General features: G+C 39.7%; 1 protein-coding gene across 3 annotated transcripts in view; it reads right to left on the bottom strand.

The window, feature by feature from the left end:
• Positions 1 to 20,971, bottom strand: part of ldlrad4a (low density lipoprotein receptor class A domain containing 4a) — a 247,393-nt gene that overhangs the window by 193,785 nt on the left and 32,637 nt on the right. Inside the window, exon 3 of one of the 3 annotated variants that reach the window (XM_073046752.1) lies at positions 11,133 to 11,281. The exons of the other annotated variants lie outside the window; for them this stretch is intronic. Within the exon in view, the coding sequence (XP_072902853.1) occupies positions 11,133 to 11,142 (10 nt within the window). The 5' untranslated portion in view covers positions 11,143 to 11,281. The remainder of the gene's footprint in view (positions 1 to 11,132; positions 11,282 to 20,971) is intronic. 3 annotated transcript variants of the gene reach the window in all.

Genomic DNA, 20,971 nt, shown 5'->3' with positions numbered 1-20,971 from the left:
GAAAACTTATCTAAAAAGACCACTGCCTGTAATAGCTGCAAGTGGTAGTTAAACTAAGCACTGAGCAAAGAGGGATGAATACTTTTAAACCATTGACATTCCAGTTTCTGAATTTTTAGTTTATCATGCTTTACAATTTTCCTTGTTTTTTGAGCTCTGTTGTGGGAAAAAAAAGGATACTTTTCACAAATAAAAACTCTCAGTTAAATTGATCAAAATCCCTGGTTGTAATACTTATTTATGTGAGCAGAGGGTTAGGGGTTGAATACTTTTACAAGGCACTGTATAAGTTTCTATCAAGTTATCTCAAGTACCCCCAAGTACCCCTCTGCTAATTTCAGCAGAGACTAGCCTAACAAGTCCAAACATTTCTCACAACACAACCTACCCTTGTTGCACAAATCACAGGTGGCAATGAATAAGCTTACCAGAGTGAGACAGGTCACTGGTTGATTGGTGTTGCAAAAACAACCTATGGTCAACTTCAGCAAAACTAAAGAGCTGATTGTTGACTTCAGGAAGGAGGAGGAGGGTGAATGTGTGCCAGTCTGCAATCAGCAGTGGAAAGAGTCAGTAGCATTAAATACTTGGGTGCTAACATATCTGCCCTGGGCCTAGCAGATATATGCAATCATAAGCACACCAGCATCTTTACTTTCTTAAGAGGTTAAGCAGACACAGCTTACTATCAAACACTAACAAACTTCTACAGATGTATTGTTGAAAGTATTCTGTGATAATGAGAAACATTGATCGTGTGGATAGTCAGAGGCTTTTTCCCAAGGCTGAAATGGCTAACACAAGGAGGTATAGTGCTTGGAAATAGGTTCCAAGGGGATGTCAGAGATAAGTTTTTCCACACAGAGAGTGGTGGGTGTGTGGAATGCACTGCCAGCATCGGTGGTGGAACCGAATACAATAGGGTCTTCTAAGAGCCTCTTAGGAACATGGAGCTTAGAAAAATAGAGGGTTATGCACTAGGGGAATTCTAGGCAGTCTCTAGAGTAGGGTACATGGTCGGCACAACATTGTGGGCCAAAGGGCCTGTAATGTGCTGTAAGTTTCTATGTTCTATGCTCCTCCACATCGTTAGTAACATCTACAGGAAGCACTACCTCAAGAAGGCAATATCAAAGATTCCTACCTTCTGAGCCATGCCATCTTTTCATAGCTATCAAGAAGGTGCTACAGAACCCTGAAGTTCCACACCACCAGATTCAATAACAGCTACTTCAGTACCACTTCCAAAATGGTGATATATCCTGTGTTTTCAGTTGTTTCTTTTGATACCACATGAAATTAATGTAATTGGCTTCAGACTAGGTTCTGGAATGGTGGGATCTCAGAAAAAAAGCCAAGAAGGATAAGCTCATCAGCAGTTCTGGATGGACATTATGTGAATATTTTATCCTTGTCTTTAACACTCAGATATCATAAGTCTTGAAGCCTCCTCATTCTATTAGCCATTTAATTGTCAACATTCATTCACAACTAGATCTGGCAGGAGTACACGGCTTTGATCAGATCTATCAGATTGCTTTGATCTGCTTATTGCATGTTGCTTCATGATTACAATAACTGGAACTCATTTTGGATTTATTTAATTACATCTGTTTAAATTTGTCAGCTGTTGCAGAAGAATCTCAACTGACATCTGGAGCATCAATTCTGCTGAAAAGAAAACCTCAGAAGAGCGGGGTAGCAAAGGGATGGGAGGGGAGCAGCATTCAAAAAAATTCTTAAAGAGTTTAAATGATCTTAACACCTATCCCTACATCCCATCCCAAGAAAACAGAGCACATTTCCACTAGTTCTGCCTCTCCATGACCTATCAGATTATTTGGCAACATCCCTTACTGAATGAGCAGAAATTTTCTCAATCAAAAACTGAAAATTTTTAAGCTTTGTCCAAACTACTAACTCCATTCTACTCACTAACAATTTACTGCAAAGCAATCAGACTATCTGCATTGATGGCGTTATATGTGATTTAGAGAAGCATCAGATGAATCACCCCCATAATATTATTCTATAGAATATGTGTCTCAGGCTTATATGCTACTGAAGTATCTGTCTGGTCTTCGGCAGTATACAGTCACTAAACCTAAAAGCAAAGTGTTGTTGTCCATGCCCAAAATCAGAAAATAGTCTCGCTCCCCTATTGAACCTTTCTTTGCTTAACCAGGGATCAAAATAGGTCAGCAGTCTTTCAACTTTAGAATCTTTGGCATTATTTTTTAAATCCCTACATGGTCAGATACTTCCTTCTCTAATTTCCTCCTGCCCTAAACACCCATGTATTTGAGCTATGTCAATCCTGTACTATAAGTTTAATTCCTAATCCGTCTAACTCTGTTACTCTTGCTATGAAGCAACCTTATCACATCAAAAGCACTATGTCACTATTGGGAAACATTATTTCAAGTTCCAAATTTTTTTGTTGACAAATGATTTCCCTGGAATACAACTTCATTGTAAATCCAGGGATCCTGATAGCTAACACCCATCTCATTCCATCTCCACATGACTTCCAATAAGTTTTTCTTTTCTATGAGATCACAGCTTCACAGTCTAAAACACACACCTTTATTGCATACACATAATCTTTAAAACATACAACTTTATAAACTTACACCTTAGCAACTTTGCTGTTCATTAGGAAAAGACAAATATCTTACTCACATCACAAGGACATACACTATTGTCAAGTTTTCAGGTATGCAGGGCAAAGTTGGTCAATGCATTTAAAAGAAGATGGAGCCACTTAAAGGCACCTCACATACCACCAAACCCAATCATTCCCAAATTGTGCTCCTTCTTATGATTTTGTCTCCTCTTTTACTATACTATTTTCTCTTACTTTCTTGTTTTTTTTCTTTCCACAGCAGAAAATAAAATCAACCCATACTTCTAACTAAGTGCTCCAAGTCTCTATCTCCTTTGGAATACAACATACAATGTAAAGTAATTAGTGAGCATTGCAAAAAAAAAACTACAAATATATATTTTTAAAATCACATTAAAAGAACAGCAGCAAAATAAATTTTAAGATCTGCAAAATAATTTATAAACTGCTTGACCTGGAGGGAAGACCACGGCGGAAAAATATCAGAATATACAACGTTCCCAAAAGAGCAGAGGATTTGTCTATGACAGAGTTTGTAGGAGAGTTGCTGCGGGACACGCTGGAGATTCCTCCGACTATGGAGCTGGAAATTGAGAGGGCGCATCGTGCGATCATTCTGTGACCTACCCGAGGCAGAGAAGATAAGCCACGCTCAATAGTAATTAAATTCCTTCGATACAGTACAAAGGCAGAGGTACTACGAAGGGCCTGGGGTAAGAAGAGGGTTTTTTAGACGATAAAATTAATATATTTCGATCAAGATTACCACCCACCCCCCCCCCCCCCGCAGTCCTGCAGAAACATAAAGAATACTCTGAAGTAAAGCGAATACTAAAGCAAGAAAGGATTAGATTTCAAACTCCGTACCCTGCTAAACTTCGAGTGTTTTATCAAGATGGGATCCAACTGTATCAGACAGTGGAAGAGGCGACTACAGACATGAAGGCCAGAGGGTTGCCCGTCAGTGTGATCAAACCGAGGGAAAGCCTGGCAGAAGAATTAACCCGCTCTGCTTGGGAGATAGTGTGAGAATCGAGAAATAAGGAGACGGGAGGAGGCCGAGAGAAGTATATCAGGCAGAGACTGGGAGTTTTCCAAAGACAGCCCTCACCCCCTCAAGGAGAGCCATAAGGTTTGGCTAACTTTAAAAATGTTGAGAAGCTAAACGGAAGCAAAAGTAGACGGTGATATACCTATCTCAAGAAATACTTATTATAATGTGGATTTTATATTACTCAGTTATTCTTCTTTATTTGCTCACTTACTCCTTTTTCCCCACCAAAATGAGAATATATATATGTGTGCATATATGTGTATGCATGTGTGTGTGTGTGTGTATATATATATATATATATATATATATATGTATATGTATGTGTGTGTATAATAAATATATATATATGAGGAGTACACAGGGAAATCTTTTCTGAGTAATGGATTTGTTCACTGACTTTTATGGATACTGCAATGGGGGCCCTCAACTCACAAGTAGGAGGGGTTATCCCCCACAGCTAGACATTTCCTCTAGCTCAACCCAGGGTCATCTACTAGAGACCTCAGCCTTGGAATCACACCTTTGTTGCCTTTTTTGTTATTATTTGCGTTTCTTGGTTCTTATTTGTTCGGGGAGTAGATCGATTAAGTTTTATTCTGCTAATTTCAATGATACATTGACAGATAAATACAGATGGCTAAGGACAAGGTAAAATTCATTTCTTTTAATGTCAATGGGCTATTAAATCCAATCAAGCGTAATAGAATTTTATCCAAAATGAAAAAAGAACAAGCCCATGTAGTATATTTACAGGAAACTCACTAAAGTGATAATGAGCATATAAAACTAAAGAGAATGGGCTCACTAATTTGTTTTTCTCCTCATATAAATCAGGACATAGGAGAGGAGTTGCTATTCTTATCTCAAGTAAGCTAAATTTTGAAAAAGTATTCAAAATAGGAGATAAGGAGGGTAGATATATTCTGGTAAGGGGGATCATAATCGGAAATTCAGTTACTCTATTGAATATATATGCACCCCCGGGAAATGATATTGGTTTCTTTCAGAAAATTACTGATATTATGGTAATGGAAACAGAAGGTCTCCTGATATGTGGGGGAGACTTAAATTTACAATTACAACCAAAGTTAGACTCTTCCAATAGAAAAACCTATGAAACAAAATCTTTACATAAGAAAGTTAATACACTTTTTGAGGATGTTGGTTTAATTGATATACGGAGGGATCTTTTCCCCGACAGAAGGGATTACACTCATTATTCTGCTCCCCATTCTATATATACAAGAATAGACTATTTCATAACATTTGGAAAAGACAAAGACAAAATAAACACCTGTAGAATTCGGACAATAGATGTAAGTGACCAGGTACCTATATATTTATCTGTTGATTTTAACCTACAACCAAAGAATACTATTTGGAAACTAAATTCAAGTCTACTCAATGATCCGTACTTTAAGGAATAAATTAAAAAAAGAAATTGATCTCTACTTAGAATTCAATGATAATGGAGTGGTTTCACCTCCCATTTTATGGGATACTCTGAAGGCTGTCTTAAGAGGGAAAATTATAGCGATATCTTCATGTAAGAAAAAAATAAGGAATAAAACATTAGAGGAATTACAAAATAGGCTGAAGGAACTAGAGAAAAAACACAAATTGAATTTGGCACAGGATACATTAGAGGAAATTTTAAAAATTAGGAATGAAGTTAATAGTTTGGCTATGCAAGAAATCAAGAAAAATTTAATGTTTCTGAAACAGAGACATTATGAAAGTAGAACTAAATCTATGAAACTACTGGCATGGAAACTGAAAAAAAGACAGCAGAAAATACAATTCATAGAATTAGGGATCCAAGAACAAAAATGATTTTTAAAAAAAGCTAACTGAAATTCAAGAAGCTTTTGAAGTGTTTTAAAAAACTCTATATTCCAAAGTTCCAGGGGGAAGCACAACCCAAATTGACACCTTCCTGAATTCTCTAGAGTTACCCACTTTAAGCGAAGAACAAAATAGAACGATGATTGCTGACATAACTGAAGTTGAATTAAAAGCTGCAATTAGTAGACTTACATTAAGCAAGTCACCAGGAACAGATGGGTATACGGCAGAGTGGTACAAAAAATTTAAAAATTAGTTAATTCCTGTTTTACTCCCCACACTGAACTGGGCTCTAAATAAGGCACAAATGCTACCCAGTTGGAAGGAAGTGATAATCTCAGTTATACCGAAAGAAGTCAAGGATAACATGGAATGCAGGTCATTTAGACCAATATCCGTTCTTAATGTAGATTATAGATGATTTACCTCCATCGTGGCCAAATGATTAAAGGAATTTCTACCCATACTGATACGTAACGATCAGGCAGGTTTTATACGACAACGCCAAACACAAGACAATATATGAAGGACACTTCACATTATGGATCACATACAAAAAAAAATCAAAGCAATAGTAATAAGCGTGGACGCTGAAAAGGCATTTGATTCGGTTAATTGGTATTTTCTTTACAGAGTTTTACATAGATTTGGTTTCGAAGACACAATTATTAAAACTATACAGACACTATATGACAACCCTACTGCTAGGATTAAAATCCATGGATATTTATCAAATAGTCTTACCCTAGAAAGGGGTAAGAGACAGGGTTGTGCATGGTCACCGCTACTCTTCGCATTATATCTGGAACTATTAGCTCAATACATCAGACAAAATGAAGATATCATGGGAATTACTATTAAAGGGACAGAGCATAAATTGGCCTGTACGCAGATGACATTTTGATCTATCTAGGGCAACCAACATACTCTTTACCTAAATTGATGCAGTCCTTTGAACAATATGGTCAATTATCAGAATACAAGATAAACATAGATAAAACCCAATTACTTTCATATAACTATAGCCCACCAAGAGAAATTGAAAGTAGATATCCCTGGGCATGGCAAACAGAGTCTTTCAAATATTTGGGCATCATTATGCCAAAAGGTTTGGCAAAATTATCAGAATGTAATTATCAGCCTTTATATAAAAAATTAAGGAAGATATGGTAAGATGGAACCTGATTCCTTTTTTTAGTCTCAGTTCAAGGATTGGGTCTATTAAAATGAATATACTGCCCAGACTGTTATATCTCTTTCAGACCCTACCAATAGAGGTTAATCAAAATCAATTCAATGAATGGAACAAGATGTTATCAAGGTATATTTGGCAAGGTAAAAGGCCTAGAGTTTGTTTCAAAACTTTGCAATTAGCAAAGGAAAAGGGGGGATGGGGCCTACCTTCTCTTAGAGATTATTATTTTGCAGCACAGTTGTATGTTGGTGCAACTCATCATATGACGCTCAATGGAAAAACATTGAGGAGCAGTTACTTCCCATCCCCATACAAGCAATTTTGGCTGATAACAACCTGCAAAGGTACATAAATACTATTTATAATCCATGGGTGAAATTGACTCTTAAAATATGGAAAACTACTATAAAAGAATATAATCTAGAGGGAAATATTACAATTCTTAAATGGTGTGCATACGACTCGGATTTTACACCGAATAAACTGGATGCTAGATTTAAGGACTAGACAGCTAAAGGAATAACAGTTCTTTGCAACATAATGAAAGAAGGAACACTGTTCAGTTTTGAAATGCTTAAAGAGAAACACTTATTAGAAAAACAAGATTTTTATCGGTACTTACAGATGCGACAATATGTTAATAGGACACTTAAAAATGTAACCAAGGCAAGTACATGCTTGATAGAGCTATTTAGAAAAGCATATAATTCAGATAACGGTAGTAGAATCATTTCAAGCGTGTATAAGGGTTTGTCAAATCTTAAAACACATTCGATTTCATACATTAAAACAAAATGGGAGAAGGAAGGAGGGATAATTATATCTGAGGAAGAATGGACAATAATATGGAGGTATCAATGGAAGTGTACCAGTTCACAGAAATGGAGGGAGTTCGGATGGAAAAACTTGATAAGATATTTTATTATACCCTCTCAGAAATCCCATTATGATAGTAACCTCCCTGTTTGCTGGAGAAAATGTAGAAATCAAAATGCAAATCATTATCATATTTTTTGGGCCTGCCCTGTTATCAAAGACTATTGGAGGGGGATACACAATGCCCTACAAGACATCTTTAAATGTGAAATACCCTTAGAGAGTAAGACCATATATTTTGGGTAGATAACTCAAGAATGGTTGAAAAGAGATAAATATTTAATGAATATACTGTTGGTGGCTGGTAAAAAGACTCTTACTAGGAAATGGTTATCACAGGAGAGCCCAACTTTAAATACATGGATGGAAATTACAGTGGACATTTACAAAATGGAGAAGATAACAGCATCTGTTAATCATAAGCTGGAACAATTTGATTCACACTGGGAAAAATGGTTTAACTACATAATGCCTCATAGGCCTGATTTTATTCTCACAAATCAATGAATATGTTGTAAAAAAAAAAGATCACTCCCTACTTGTACATAGTTTTTTTCCTTTTGCTTGTTTTTTTCTTTCCACTCTTTTCAATAAGTGTATACCTCAGATAAATACTATGTGGAGATTTGTGATATATATAATTATATGATATATATGTACAATGTCTGAAATACATCTTATGGAAATGTTTGTTTGATGACGAACTTCAATAAAAAATAAATTACAAAATAATTTATAATATCAATATTTGGATACCACATGCATCTCAACCATGCCACAATTATTTTCATCTTTAGTCAAAACCCCTATATTCACCTGAAATATTAGTCACCTCTTCCTGACATCTATAATTTATAAACATACAGAATTATAGTGATTGCTTCCAATTAAAAATTTTAATTTAAATTATAACCAGGTTAAGCAATCCTAGAATACAGAACATATTAATTTATTTCCAATATTAATACTACTGTGAAATTAACTACTGTAGTTTGCCTTACCAATTGCTCCTAGTCAGCTACAATCACTCTTGAGTCATGGAGTTGTACAGCCTAGTAATGGGTCCTTTTGCTCATAATGCCCTTGCTGTCCTTTTTTTTAAAAACTACATCAACCCCGTTTGCCCACAATAGGACCATATCCTCTATAACTTGCCTATCTTAGTGCCTATCTAAATGCTTCTTAAACTTAGTAACTGTATCTGATTCCACCTTTTTCTCAGGCAGCAAATTGCAAATATCAACCAATCTCTATGTTTAAAATAACTTACCTCTATGATTCTTTTTAAAACTTCTTCCTCTCACCTTAAAGCTATATCCTATTTTTTTTGAAACCCCTCCCATGGGAAAATGGTTTTTACTATCTACTCATCTTTTGTACTTCCATCAGGTCATTCCTCAGTCTATTTCACTCAAGAAAGAATCCAACCTAACCAATCTCTCAGCATAACAAAAGTCCTTTTAATCAAGGCAACACCCTGATGAATCTCCTCAACATGCACTCCATGGCAATTATCTTCTACTTACAGTGCATCAACCAGAACTGCATATAATGCAAGTGTGGCCTAACAAGTATTTAGTAAAGTTGTAACATAACATTCCTATGCTTACACTATGTTCTGACCCCATATTCTGAAGGAGGCTAACATGCCAATGACTTCTTCACCTGCCTATCAATCTGTGCTGCTACCCTTGCTAGTTCCTGCCTCATCCCTTCAAAGTTAGCCCTCCCCCAGTTAAGCACTTTACCATTTCGTCTGATTTTATCCCTTTCCATAGCTATGCTGAAGCTAAGGGAGTTGTGGTCACTCTCACCAAAATGCTCCCCCACCATGAGGTCTGTCACCTGACCAGGTTCATTACCCAGAAGTAGATCCAGTATAGCCTTTCCTCTCGTCAGCCGGTTCACATACTGTGTCAGGAATCCTTCTTGAACACACTTGACAAATTCAGCCCCATCTATCCCCCTTGCACTCAGGAGGTGACAGTCAATATGAGGGAAGTTGAAATCACCCATAACTACTACCCTGTATTTCCTGCACCATTCTAAAATCTGCCTGCTTATCTGCTCCGCGGTGTTCCGGGGGCTATTTGGGGGCCTATAGACTACTCCCAGCACAGTGATTGATCCCTTTCTATTTCTGACTTCCACCCAGACTGACTCCGTGGACACTCATTCTGCAGCATCCTCCCTTTCTGTAGCCATGATACTATCCCTGACCAGCAATGCCACTCACCCCCCTTTTCTACCTCCCATCCTATTCCTTTTAAAACACCTGAACCCCGAGACCTGCATCATCCAATCCTGCCCTTCCTCCAACCAAGTTTCAGTAACGGTCACAACATCGTAGTTCCACGTACTAATCCATGCTCTAAGTTCATCCTCCTTGTTCCTAATACTCCTAGCATTGAAATAGACACATTTCAACCCCTTTAACTGGCTACAATTATGTTCTGACCCCTGCCTGTCCTTCCTCATCAACTCAGAACTCTTAGCATCATGCCCTTGTCCTTCTACCTTAATCCCTACACTTACATTCTGATTCCCACTCCCCCCCCCCCGCCAAACTAGTTTAAACCCATCCCAACAACTCTATCAAACCTGCCCGCCAGGATATTGGTCCCCCTGGGATTCAAGTGCAACCCGTGCTTTTTGTTCAGGTCACATCCGCCCCAAAAGAGGTCCCAATGATCCAGAAATCTGAAACCCTGCTCCCTGCTCCAATCCCTCAGCCACGCATTTATCCTCCACCTCATTCTATTCTTATTCTCACTGTCGCATGGCACAGGCAGTAATCCTGAGATTACTACCTTTGAGGTCCTGCTTTTCAACTTCCTTCCTAACTCCCTGTAGTCTTCTTTCAGGACCTCTTCCCTTTTCCTGCCTATGTCATTGGTACCAATATGTACCATGACCTCTGGCTGCTCTCCCTCGCACCGCAGGATATCTTGGACGCAATCAGAAACATCCCGGACCCTGGCACCTGGGAGGCAAACTACCATCCGAGTTTCTTTCCTGCATCCACAGAATCACCTATCTGAACCCCTGACTATAGAGTCCCCTATCACTACTGCCTTCCTCTTCCTTTCCCTACCCTTCTGAGCCACAGGGCCAGATTCTGTGCCAGAGGTACGGCCACTGTCGCTTCCCCCAGGTAGGCTGCCCCCCCCAACAGTACTCAAACAGGAGTATTTATTGTCAAGGGGTACAGCCACAGGGGTACTCTCTAGTACCTGACTCTTCCCCTTCCCTCTCCTGACTGTGACCCATTTCTCTGTCCCCCATGGCCCCGGAGTGACCACCTGTCTGTAACTCTTCTCTATCACCTCCTCACTCTCCCTGACCAGATGAAGGTCATCGATCTGCAGCTCCAGTTCCCTAACACAGTCCCTTAGGAGTTGCATCTCGCTGCACCGGGTGCAGATGTGGCCATCCGGGATGCTGGGAGACTCCAGGACCTCCCACATCTGACACTGACCACAGAAAACTGGCATCATACACATACTACCTCCTTTTGCAATCAACAACTGCCTCACCTCGTCCCATTACCGCTGAAGCCTGTTGAGCCAAAGCCCTTTCACTCTCCTGCCTCTCACTCCGCTGCCCGCTGGATATGGCTGCCTTCTTTTAAGTAAGTGGGAGACCTTCAAAGGCGCAATTTTGAGATTAGAAAGCTTGTTTGTGCCTGTCAAAATAAAAGGTAAAGATAACAAGTGTAGGGAACCTCGGTTTTCAAGAGATATTGAAGCCCTGGTTAAGAGAAAAAAGGAGATACATACTAGGTATGGGCAGGTAGGAAGAAATGAGGTGCTTATGGGAGCATAAGAAATGCAAGAGAACACTTAATAAATCAAGAGGGCTAAAAGAAGACATGAAGTTGCTCTAGCAGACAAGGTGAAGGAATTCTAAGGGATTCTACAGATATGTTAAGAGCAAAAGGATTGCAAAGGACAAAATTGGTCCTCTGGAAGACCAGAATAGTAACTCGTGTGGAGCCAAAACAGTTGGGGAGAGATCTTCAATAGGGTTTTTGCATCTGTATTTACTCAGAAGACAGACACAGAGTGTGTAGAAGTGGGGCAAAGCAGCATCAACTTCATGGACCCTGTACAGATTACAAAGGAGGAGGTGTTTTGATACCCTGATCAAATTAGGATGGATAAATCCCCAGGGCCTGAAAGTATGTATCCTCAGACCTCCATGGGAGTCAAGTGCAGAAATTGCTGGGCCCTAGCAGAGATAGTTAAAACATCCTAGCGACAAGAGAGGTACCAGAGGAGCGAAGGAGAGCCAATATTGTTCCACTGTTTTTTTTTTAAAAGCTATAAACAACAACTAGAAAATTATAGGCTGATGAGTCTGACATCAGCTGTGGGAAAGTTATTGGAAGGTATTCTAAGGGACCAGATATATATAGGTATTTAATTAGACATGGACTGATTAAGGATAGACAGCATGGTAGTTCATGTCTAACCAATCTTATTGTGTTTTTTGAAGAAGTTACCAGGAAAGTAGATGACAGCAAGACAGTGGATATAAGCTACATGGACTTTAGCAAGGCATTTTACAAGGTCCTACATGGGTGATTAGTTAAGAAGATTCAGTCACTCAGCATTTAACATGAAGTAGTAAATTGGATTAGATAATGGTTTTGTGGGAGAAGCCAGAAAGTGGTAGTAAATGGTTGCTTCTCTGACTGCAGGCCTGTGACTCATGGTGTCCCGCAGGGATCAATGCTGGGTCCTTTGTTGTTTGTCATCTACATCAACAATCTGAATGATAATATGGTTAACTGGATCAGCAAATTTGCGGATGACACCATAATTGGGGGTATGGTGGACAGTGAGGAAGGCTATCATGGCTTGCAGAGGGATCTTTAATATCTTTATTTTTCCCTTTCAGGGTTCTTTTGAAGACCCTGACCTGGAATTTACACACTGACTTCAGTTCTTTGCAGGAATCAGACCCGTTCTCAGGGTTGCAGGACCAGCCATTGTTCAGCACGCCAAAGGGTAGGCCTGAGAGGCAACCTAGTGTTTGGAAGCCTAAGATCTCAGGGCTCTGGAGAAGGGCGGATCGAGGATCGGTGTCATGGCAGGAGACTTGTGTGTCATCGGGGAGGCCGGAAAATCTTTCGCTGTGGGCCCAAAGACCCAAGATCTGAGCGATATTTGGGCACAGAGCTCATAAAAAGTGACAAACGGACTTTATAACATTGTAAACCAGTGGGTTGTTGTTATGTCTCCCGCTTGCTGTGAAAATGGGGGACACCTCCCTCTCCCTTATCAGGGAGAGGGAAAACCTGTGGGTTGCTGAATGCTGGATGAATTATGATAGTCTTTGGGGTAAATGCAAAGTCTGCGTCTTTGCTATCACTTAGCTCACACTTGTGCTCAGTAGCAGATGCGCTTTTTATTTTGCCGGTGGAGGGAGGGGGAGCTGGGAGTGACTTTGGGGTTCTCACGCTCGTTCTTTGGGGCACTTCTCTGTATTCATTGATGTTTCATGAAGAAAAAACATTTCAGGATGTATATTGTATACATTTCTCTGATAATAAATTGAACCTTTGAACCTTTGAAAAATAGGCTGAAATTGGTTGGAATTTAATGCAGACAAGTGCAAGGTTCTGCACTTTGGAAGGACCAACCAGCATAGGTGTTGCACAATGAATGGTAGGGCACTGAGGAGTGTGGTAAAACAAAGGGATCTGGGAATACAGGTACGTAATTTGTTGAAAGTTAGGGTTGTATAGAAAGCTTCTGAAAAGCACAACCGGGCACATTGACTGTTGCTGCATGAACAATACTGAACTATCTGCCTCTATGTGATCCTTCTTCCTTTGTGCCAATTATGCATGTTGCATTAGCCAGGTTGGAGCTGCCTACCTTGGAGCGCATTTCATTGACTCATCTGGGGAAAGCCCATCACAATGGGACACTGCAAGTTATCAAATTATGCATCTGCTTCATGGGCTTTTGAAACAATGTCAAGACCATTTACATCAACTTTACTCCTCTTCCCCATCTATTCAGGGGCAGTTGAAGAGGTTCAGCCTTATCCAAAACTTAGATAATTAAGCACATAATTAATGAGGGCATGAGTATCAGTAAAGTCCATACGTGACTGTTTATTCTTGCCCATCGGAGCATCTTGATCATCTATCTGGGACATGCCCTTTCTCATTACTACCATCAAGGAGGTGGTACAGGAGCTTGAAGTTCCACACTCAACAGGAACAGCTTCTTCCCCCACCATCAGATTTCTGAGCAGTCTATGAACACTACTTCATTATTTCCTATTTTGCACTCTTTATTTAATTTTCTAATTGATAAATTTTTATGTCTTTGCTCTGTAATGCTGTAGCAAAACAAATTTCTTATGTAGCAGTGATAACAAATCAGATTCTGAAAATTATATATAATTCTGTCATTGAGAATTCTGCAAATGTTTCATGACAGAGAAATGGTCAGTGTCTAGGAACATACAAGAGATATAATTACTTGCAACTTGATATTTGATAGGCTGCTTCATCTAGCTTACAGCGAGAGTCACTAAATTTGAAGGAGGTTTTACAAGGATTACTTTCCACAGGGAACTTGGTTATAGTCTTGCAGTTAATTTGCACAATTTAACAATTGACAACAACTCAAACACAGATGCTGGAGATGAAATGGCACTCAGTTTGATTTTGCAATGCTTTTCAATTTTAGTTACATTCCTGCCTATTGTTATTGCTATCTGCAATCCAACTGAAGTTAGTTGATAACATAATTATCACTGAAGCTGTAAATCCGAAATTAAAAACAGAAAAAGTATGAACAACACATATGTGGCTCAGTGATAGGGGGATGGTCAAGCGTTGTTTCTAGGACTGGAGGCCCCTGTTTGGTGAAGTACCACACCATAGGGTTCATTGCTGGTTAGGAAAGATAAAGGAGTCATTTCAGATGAGGGGAATCAGCCCAAAATATTAATTTTAAATATTAAAATATTTCCTCCTATAGATGCTGCTTGACTTAAGTTCCTCTAGCACTTTGTGTGTGTTGTTCTCGACCCAAAATTTTGACTATCCAATTCCCTCCATAGATGCTGCCTGACTCATTGAATTCCTTCAGCTATTTGTGTGTCTCAGATATCAGCATCTCCTGTCTTTTGTGTCTCCTTTGTTCTGTGATCAGCAGATTTAATAACCATACTGCATATCACTTAATCCAAGTCACTTACATAAATTGAGTCCAGAGAAATTATGAGAAATAAAAAGGCATATGAATTAAATGAGTATTTGCATTCATCTCTTCACTGCAGGAGATATGAATATATCCCAGAAATGGCTCCAAATTAGGAACTGAAAAGGAGAAAAGAAATCTAAAAAGGTAGAAGTTTTGTACTCACACTCCATTTAAATAATACTTTTTAGTTAATTATCTATTTATATATTTGTTTCGAAATCCAGCGCAGAATAGACCCTTTGAGCTGCACCACCCAGCAACACACCAATTTAATGCTCGCATAATCATGGGACAATTTACAATGTCCAATTAATCTACTAACCAGTACATCTTTGGACTACGGGAGGAAATCAGAGCACCTGGAGGAAACCCAAGCCCACACAGAAACTTGCTTACTGAGGACGCTGGAGTTGAAATCTGACTTCTGATGCTCTGAGCTGTAATAGTGCCACACTAACAAATGTGCTACTGTGGTAGCCCTTGAACTGATGAAATTTACTTTTCATTTTTCCTCACAAGTTAGATAAATTCCTATTTTCCCACAACATACTTCACATGGCCACTCTTGCTCAATGACTTAAGTCTATTTGCCTTTGCAAACTCCACAAACCTTGCAAATCCACTTTACTCACCCACCAAGTTTGGAAGGATATGGGCCAAATGCAGACAAATGGAAATAGTTCAGGAAGATATAAAATCATGAGGGGTACAGACAGGAAAGACTGCGGGAAACTTTTCCCCTTATCAGAAACAAATAAAATTAGAGTGCACAGATTGGAGGTAAGTGGTGACAGATTTTTCACCCAGAAAGAGGTAAAGCACTGCTGGAATAGTGGAAGCAGAATCACTGCTAGATGTCTAAATGGGCTCTTCAATTGCCTAAGGATACAATGCCAGAAGAAGGAATTAACCCAGATAGATGGCCTATGATTGGCATAGATGCGATAGGCCAAATACTCTGTTTCCATGTCATATGACTCTGACTTCTCATAACTTTAAAGCCACTTCTCAGCAGATGTTTCTTAAGATAAAGGTTACTTGAAGATTAAAACCTCAGACCTGTTTACTGTGTTGTATTGATCCCTATATGCTTTGAGGCCAGAATTGCCAATAACAGCCACTACAAGTCACTGAAATAATACCAACAATGTTCCCTATGCAAAATCCTCCAAATTTGCTGGAAGAATACTTAAACTAACAGCAGTTTCTACTCCCAGATCAACATCTCCAGCACTGTTACACTAGCAACACAAAACGTTGAAAGAACTCAGCAGGTAAGGCAGCATCTATGGAAAGACTTTTTATACTATCTCTGAGGGTCTCTTTGTGTTTACAATTCTACCAGCACTGAAATGTGTGAACTCATCAATGATATGGAGATACCACATTCCTTGACCAGTTCATGTAGGTCTAAGGCTACTGTTTCATTGTATTCAGATGCTAGTGGCAGACCAATCGCAAGTTTGGATTTGGACTTTCCATATATTTGGCATGTCTCACAGCTGCCAACCATCTTCTCTAGAATGGAAAAATGGTCTGCATCTTTGTTTTCTGAACTTCTGAGCACTTTCTTTAGTCTATCAGTCAAAGCGTGTCCAAACTGCTTCTGAAGCTTGAGCAACACTTCGCATTTCTCATCTGAAGTCATGTTCTCTGTGACAATTAGTACTTCATTCTCACATTGATTCTCAGTAATGTCTTTATCTAAAATGTTCACAGTAATATCCAGAGCTGGTGAGCTCAAGAGACATCGGCTGTTGAAACATCATTGCTTGGTTATTCTCCGTATCCAGGTCTGTCCCTGCTTTCTTTGGGGAAGTTTTACTCAAGCGCTATGGGATGTTCACCGGTACCACCTCCGTTTCAATGTAACATTTAGTCTGCCCTATTTTTGTGGGAATTTTCACTCTTTTGGTAGAATGTACAATCTTTCTAGCTTCAAATTTGAATGTTTTGTAACTGGAAATATTTGCGTTCACCACATTATGCACTTCATTCTAGTTTAGTTCACCTCCACAGTTTTCAAGTTATTTTTCTCTACACACTGTGCGTGCGTGCTGTATCCTAGGAATTCTATCATCAAAATCTCTGCATTAGTAAGTGATTCCTTTGCAAACAATGCTATATGGTACTCTTCTACATCTTCATTTTTGTTCTTTTCTTTAGTTAGTTTAACTTACTCGGTTCTGTGCAGATAGCTTTTTTTAGTGGTAAGTACTTCGACAAACCACACATTTCAATCTCCTGCCAAACTTGTTTAGTGGATTTGTACCAGGTAATGATAACCTTGTCTGGTCACTCTGAGACCTATGCTTGCTACTCTCTTGTTTCTGCTCAGTGAAGTCTGCAGGTTCCTGACTCAAACTAATTCCAACTATTGTCTTAGTGGCTTTTTCTCCAAAACTCCTCTTCAGTGCCAATTTTATAGATGCAAATGTAAGTTCTGTACATGCAGTTAACGCTAGCTGTCTGTCCTTTATGTCTAGACATGCAGTATCCAACAATTTAAAGCTAATACTGCAACATGAAGTTCCATTTTGTATTTATGTATGCAACTGTACTTTTGTTCAAAATCAGTAACATAATCAGCTATATTTGTAGAACTGTCTCTAGAAATTTTGTCAAAGTCTGGAGATGGCTCATAAATCCGATCCTTTTCTTCCTTCAGAAAAACTGAGTCAAGTGCATTTATTAGTGTATTCATACCATCATCTTCCTTCAAGTCTTCCACTGAAATTCCCATTCGAGTTTCTCTTGCTCTTCCCAAAAGCAACAATACAACTGCAAGGGTCTGCTTCTTCTTCTTGAATTCCATAACCTGAGTTCATATTCCAATTTCATTTTTCCAGCTTTTGTAAAGCGTGCTCTCGTCGAATGCTGGTGGGATCCTATAATTGGAAATCATCCTCTGCTACCACTGATAATGTTCAAACAACAAAGACAAGATTTTCTTTCCTTTTAGCAGTTTTACTTTCTCCATTTACGTTTAGTACACTAGGCTGCCATTTTCTTACCCTACATCCTCCCCTGCCACCCTCATGAAAATGCCTAACATAGGGAAAGTGAACATCTCAACTAACTGCTCACATAACCCAAAGGAACAAAACTCAACAGATACAGCAGTATTGAAAAATGCCATGCTTCTTGCCGAAAATATGTGACAATGCACTTATAGTCGATAACAGAAACCATCAGTGAAATAGGTCTTCTGTTCTTTCCTATCAGATTCCCCCTTCTCCAGGCCATTATCTCTTTTACCACTTAACTTCCCAGCTCTTAACTTCACCCCTTCCCCCTCACCCAGTTTCTCCTACCATTTTGTACTTCTTCCTCCCCTCCCATCTGCTTAATCTGGCTTCTTCTCTTTCTTTCCAGTCTCGATGAAGGGTCTTGGCCCAAAACATAGAATGTTTACTCTTTTCCGTAGATGCTACCTGGCCTGCTGCGTTCTTCCAACATTTTGTCTGTGTTCCATTAGTGTAATAAATGCAAGAAATCAAAATCAGAGATTTTTAATCTCCTGAATTTTAGAAATTAAAAATTGCAAGGAGCTACAGGGAGGTAGTCATCTCAACGTTGCAGGAACCAGGTAAACAGGTGACTGCCAGGAGAAGGAAGGGAAATGGGCAGCTAGTACAGAGAACCCCTGTGGCTGTTCCCCTCAATAATAATACTGCTTTGGATACTGTTGAGGGGGACGATTTACCGTGGTAGCACCACAGCAACTAGGTTTCTGGCACTGAAGCTCAGAACAGAAGAGTACTGATCTTGAGGGCAGAGTTAAGATGGTGCCAGATGGCTGCCTCTTTTGCTCATCTGTGGAAAAGGCTTAAATTACTCTTTTTAATGTCTTTGCTTTCTTTTTTTTTAAGGTGGCTGGGGTTCTATTGAGGTCCCTGATCTGCAACAGCATTTAAAACTGTGTTCTTTTTTCACTGCAATAAATTCCCTTTCTTGGAGCTCACTGACCAACCATCTGTTTTTCAACATTCTTCAGGCACGGCATAGGAGACGGTGGGGTGCAGGTTGTGGCCCTATGCACAACTGATCCAAGACAATGCCAATGACTTAATGGGTACTTTGCATCTGTCTTCACTGTTGAAGACAACAGCAGTGTGCCACATGATACATGAGTGTCAGGGAGCAGGAGTCAGTGCCATTGCCTTTACAAAACAAAGAGTGCTCGGCAAACTCAAAGGTCTTAAGATGGATAAGTCACCTGGACCAGATGGACTACATCCCAGAGTCCTGACAGAGGCTGTGAAGAGATAATGGATGCATTGGTCATAATCTTTCATGAAACATTTGACTCTGACATGGTCCCCGAGGACTGGAAGATTGCAAATGTCACTTCACTCTTTAAAAAGGGAGGAAGGCAAAAGAAAGGAAATTATAGGCCAATTAGTCTAACCTCAGTGGTTGAGGAAGTGTTGGAGTCTATTAAGGATGAGTTTTTGGGGTACTTGAAGACTATAATGATAAAATGTCAAAGTCAGCATGGTTTCTGTAAAGCGAAATCTTGTCTGACAAATCTGTTGGAGTTCTTCAAGAAAGTAACAAGCAGAGTGGACAAAGGAGAGGCAGTGGATGTCATTTACTGTCATTGTGGCAGTGGATATTCAGAAAGCATCTGATAAGGTGCCACACATGAAGCTGCTTAACAAGATAAAATCCTATGGCGTTACAGGAAAGTTATTGGCATGGGTATAGGAATGGCTGACAGACAGGAGGCAGTGAGTGGGAATAAAAGGGGCCTTTTCTGGTTAGCTACCAGTGACTAGTGGTGTTCCTCAGGTGTCAGTTTTGGGACCACTGCCTTTCACATTGTTCATCAATGATTTGGTAATGGAATTGATAGCTTTGTGGCAAAGTTTGCAGATGATACAAAGATAGGTGGAGGAGTAGGTAGTGCTGGGGAAGCAATGTGGATGCAGTAGGACTTAGACAAATTGGAAGAATGGGCCAAAAAGTGGCAGGTAGAATATAGTGTTGGGAAATATACAATAATGCATTTTGGTAAAAGGAACAATAGTGTGACTATCTAAATGGGGAGAAGGTTCAAACATCAGAGGCACAGAGGGACTTAGGAATCCTCGTGCAAGATTCCTAGAAGGTTAATTTACAGGTTGAGTCTGTGATAAAGAAGGCAAATGTAATGTTGGCATTTATTTCAAAGGGAATAAAATATAAAAGCTAGATGATAATGCTGAGCCTTTACAAGACACTAGTCAGGCTGCACTTAGAGTATTGTCAACAGTTTTGGGCCCCATGTCTCAGAAAGGATATGTTGTCATTGGAGAGTCAGAGGAAGTTCATGAGGATGATTCTCGGAAAGAAGGAGTTAACATGAGGAGCATTTGGCAGCTTTGGGCCTGCAGTCACTGGAATTTAGAAGAATGCGTGGGGATCTTGTGGATGTGGAGATGTTTTCTATGGTGGGGGGGATCCAGAAATAGAGGACACAGCCTCAAAACTGAGTGGCGTCCATTTAGAACAGAGGTAAGGAGGAATTATTTTAAACAGAGAGTGGTAAATCTGTGGAATGCTCTACTACAGACTCCGGTGGAGCCCAAGTCCGTGGATATATTTAAGGCAGAAGTTGATTGTTTGCTGATCAGTCAGGACATGAAGAATATGGCAAGAAGGCAAGTGTATGGGGTTAAGTGGGATCCGGAATCAGCCATGATGGAATGACGGAGCAGACTCAATGGGCTGAGTGGCCTAATTCTGCTCCTATATCTTATTGTGTGAGGCATCACAGGAGAAGGAACATTAGGATTTTGCAGCAGCGGATACTGCAGATGAAGGTCTCTGTGGTCAAGCAACTACTTTTTCTCTCTTTCCCTCGATGGTGGGAAGGGTTTGCTGCCAATTCTTGAGTCAGAGAATCTTGGAATAAAAAGGGACATGGCAGACTATAAAATTATAACAGCGACAGTTAGTCTCCCTTTTCACTGTGAGATGGGGGACATCTCTCTGTCCCTTGTTAGTGTAAGAGAGAGAGAGAGAGCCTGTGGCATGTCAAACTGTAGGGTAAACAATATTTTTTATTGATTGCAGATCATGGTCTCTCTTTGGGGGGGTTTGATCTTGCTTGGTGGTGGATGCTGACGCGTTTTGCTGAAATGGTGGGGGGTTGGTTGATG

Source organism: Hemitrygon akajei, chromosome 1 (genome assembly GCF_048418815.1).
Source record: "Hemitrygon akajei chromosome 1, sHemAka1.3, whole genome shotgun sequence".
Classification (NCBI taxonomy): Eukaryota; Metazoa; Chordata; class Chondrichthyes; order Myliobatiformes; family Dasyatidae; genus Hemitrygon; species Hemitrygon akajei.
The sequence above is the reverse complement of the archived record's forward strand: the minus strand, read 5'-3'. Positions and strand labels throughout refer to the sequence as shown.